Source organism: Mandrillus leucophaeus, unplaced genomic scaffold (assembly GCF_000951045.1).
Source record: "Mandrillus leucophaeus isolate KB7577 unplaced genomic scaffold, Mleu.le_1.0 Scaffold58, whole genome shotgun sequence".
NCBI lineage: Eukaryota > Metazoa > Chordata > Mammalia > Primates > Cercopithecidae > Mandrillus > Mandrillus leucophaeus.
The window spans coordinates 2,172,005-2,175,959 of NW_012106252.1; the positions used below are offsets into that span (position 1 = coordinate 2,172,005).

At 40.4% G+C, this 3,955-nt stretch overlaps 1 protein-coding gene across 1 annotated transcript in view; it reads right to left on the minus strand.

The window, feature by feature from the left end:
* Positions 1-3,418: 3,418 nt before the first annotated feature.
* The window catches only part of LOC105553001 (keratin-associated protein 9-7-like), a 6,455-nt gene continuing 5,918 nt past the window's right edge, over positions 3,419-3,955 (minus strand). The window contains 2 exon segments of the mRNA XM_011998889.1: positions 3,419-3,539; positions 3,639-3,952. Coding sequence (XP_011854279.1) covers positions 3,419-3,539; positions 3,639-3,952 — 435 coding nt within the window.

Below are 3,955 nucleotides of genomic sequence, written 5' to 3' on the forward strand. Positions count from 1 at the left end.
GTCATTCAACATTTACTTTATATAACTTCCTGTCTGATTCCTTACTCATGTGGTGGTTTAGAAGTTCCTGTTACTTAATTCTCCTGTAATTTAATAAATAGACATCCTTGCTTTATGGGCTTGGCTAACAGGAGTCTGCTCTAAGAGGTGGTTTAACCCTTAGAATGTAAATAAAATCAGGTCTCTGAGTCTGCAAGGCTAAAGGCCAGACCCAGATTCATTTATCAAGGTTGTGAATTCTACCTTGCATGCCTTTGGGGAGACAGTCCTTATTTTTTATTTATTTATTTTTATCTCCAAGGGAATGCCAATTATCATGACAGTGTGTATGCTTTCTTTAAAGTATTATGTATGTGAATGCTTATGAAGTTTAGAGAATAACAACCTGTTAGCAATTAGCTAATCAAATAATGATGGGGCAAGACAGAGTGTTTAAGGATCTCAAAGAATCTCAGGCATGGAAGGAATCCTGATAAACTTCCTGCCATGTGTTGCCAGATCCAATGCTTAAGTGTGTAGTAAATGGAAATTCATACACCTGGTGTGGTCTGTTCCATTTCTAGGAAAATCTTTTTAAGGGCTTTTGGAGAGTTTCTGTACTCACCCTAGACCCCCTGAACTTTTTCCTCATTAGAAGCATCTGTGACTATGCAATCAGAATGGCTTTTCTAAGCGCTTCCCTACTCTTAGTTCCATCCTCTATTCCAGTGCCCTTTGCTAGAAAATCACATTCATGTTCCTGTAAATGTGACAATTATCTTCCTGCTCTGCAGAATGCAGTTCCAACCAAGCAAGCATTTCCTTGCCTTGCCATCACAAATTTTTAGATGATCCTTTTGCAGCAAGCTTATCATCACTAACCTTTGCTTTCCAAGTCCTTCTCATTGTTAAAATCTAGATCAGGGTGATTTACCTGGATGCCTAAGAACCTTCTACTCAATGTTAATGGTTCTGAGGTCTCCACAAAATATCTAGATTGTTGGATGTTCCTTCATCCCTTCTCCTTACTACGGCAGTAACTGTATCTTGTTTTATTTGGCCTTTATTTTATATCCTCCTTCCCTTCTTTCTTCCTGCCTTCCTTTCCTCTTACCTTCCCTCCCTTCCATTCTACCATCCTTTTCATACAGACACCAGTCATATTGAATAAGAGGACCCGTTTATTCCAATGTGACCTTACTTAACATTCTCAGTGACCTTATTTGGCTATGAATTTCTGGGGAAGCAAATCAATCCAACTATTGGAGTATCTCAGAGCGCATCCATGCCCAGTGATAACCACAAATGAGTAACAGCAATCACAGTGGATAATGGTATAGTAACCAGCAGCTCAGACCCCTTCTGTCTCTCTTCTTTCTCTCCTCCTCTCCCTTCTTCTCCTAGAATTTCTGGCTGTCCATCACAGTTAAGAAGCAAAGATTGGATCTGAGTGGAGCGAATGACAGATCATAGATAACATTTTCATTATCCTGTCCATATTTCTCAGATCTTAGTGTGCTTGAGTCAGTTTCCATTTGCCAGAATCTGTATCTCTGTGCCTAAGGGCTCTTGTATTGCAATTACAGAAAGCCATGTCACCTGTGCATTCCACACAGAGGAATATCACTCAACTCAACCAATGATTCTGGAGAGCTGATTTACAAGACTCTAGCTCTCGTATTCCTGAAGATGGAGATTGCTAATTTATGTGTTTTCCATCATTTCTGATAGTTTTCCCTTTGGTTTAAGCTTTAGTTGGTCACTGTGATACTTACTGGCTCAATAGTGTACCCTTTTCTGTATCACTTCCCTGATCCTTAATGGTGTGATCTGCACTTTCCAATAAAATACTTTCACTGGAATATTTTTCTCAGTATCTGTTCTGGGAGAAACCACACTATGACATTACATTAACTCTCTCAGTCTCAATTCCTTCATCTCTACAATGGTAACACTAATACCTACTTTGAACATTTCCTAGAGAATAAATATTAGTGAACATAAAGCATTTAGTCACTACCTATCAAGTAGTAGGCAACCTGGAACATATTAGTTCTTTTGTTCAGAAAACTTAAAAAATAATTTTAATATTGAATACAAGAATATATTTATAATAACTAACTAGATCAACTAAATTCTTTCTTTACTAGCTTTATTGAGGTATAATTAACAAATAAAAATTGTGTATATTTAAGGTATAAAAGGTAATGTTTTGATATAGATATTCATTGTGAAATAATCATATATTTATTAGCTCACATAGTTACCATTTCCTTTTTATTTTTGTGGTGTGAACACTTAAGATCCACTTTCTCAGCAAATTTCAGGTATACAATAAAGTATTTTAAACTATATCCACATTAGAGTGCACCAGATCTGCAGAACTTATTCATCTTATATAACTGATGTTGGTTATGAAAATGTGCTTGTTCTTTGTCCCTTTACCCCATCACCCAGTGACTATCCCAATCAGTGGCTTTTCTCTCTTTCTGGAATCTTCAGAGCATTCCAGATATACAGTCTCAAAAGACGGCATCTGTATTTTATAAGGAATAACTTAAGTTCCTTTTGTTTTGTCAATATGTATTCAGGAGAAGAAGAAGGAGGCCATATAAGAATGGAAACGTTACCTGCAAATACAGGAGATTATTCCTCCATTGTTAAGTCACCTTAAGTGCATGTCTTGCTAATGCTGAGTCCCAATGTAATTTTTATTTTAATGAGAGTTACATGTAAGTGCTCTTGGACAGAAAGAGAAGACCCAACCTTGAATCTGAGTCTGTCCATTTTTAGCTAAATAACATCACACGTTAAAATTTTCTCAGCTGGAAAGTGGAAATAATAAAACATGACTGTCTGTTTTCAGAATCAAATTAGGTAACATGTATGGTATGCAATATGTGTGTAAATCCCATATCAGGAATGCTGTAAAATTTAAAAAAAACATGTGAGATGCAAGACAGTTTTGAGTTTATTAAGAAACACAAAGGTAAGAGTCCCTGTTTCTAGGGAGATAACCCAAAATGATCATGAAAGGAATAAGGATACAAGAACCATGGGGAGGACATTGAAAATGAAAACATGACTGTGAAGACTATTGATCAGTTGCAAAACCTAAGTTTCTTAGAGAAACAGAATGAAGCTCTTGACTTTAGAGTCAAGGTGAGACCATGACTCCAAATTGAAAATACATAAAGGTGGCACATGATCCACAAGGTGTAAAGAAAAAGAGAATCAGGATGAAGTACTCTACCCTTGCTTAAGCTGATTCACAAAGTGTTAAACATGCAGAGAAGTCACAAAAATTAGGGTGAGCAAAGTTCACCCTAAGTTCACTTTTTTGGTTGTCATCGAAGTTTGAAAGTAAATTTGTCCTCTAAAAGATAAATCTGTTGCCAGAGGGTTATTGTATGGGGATGATGGTCCTCTGTGGAACCGATCAGCAGCAAACAGGCTGGCAGCAACTGCTCACACAGGTGGGCTGGAAACAAGTGGTCCTGCAGCAGGTGGTCTCACAGCAGGCTGGGCGGCAGCAGGGCTGGCAGCAGCTGGAGCCACAGCTCTGGTTTAGGCAACCAGGCAGGCAGACACACGTGGGGTGGTAGCAGGTTCTCCTGCAGTAGACAGGTGCACAGGAGCTGGGCTGGCAGCAGCTGGACCCACAATTGGTTTGGCCACAGCAGCTGGACCCACAGCAGGAGGGCTGGCAGCAGGGTGTGCTGCAGCAGGAAGGCTGGCAGCAGCTGGTCACACAGGTGGGCTGGCAGCAGCTGGTCACACAGGTGGGCTGGCAGCAGCTGGTCACACAGGTGGGCTGGCAGCAGGTGTTTTGACAGCAAGTTGGGCGGCAGCAAGGCTGGCAGCAGCTGGACACACAGCACGAGGGCTGGCAGCAGGGTGTGCTGCTGCAGGTGGTCACACAGGTGGGCTTCCAGCAGGTGGTCCTGCAGCAGGTGGTCCTGCAGCACGTAGGCTG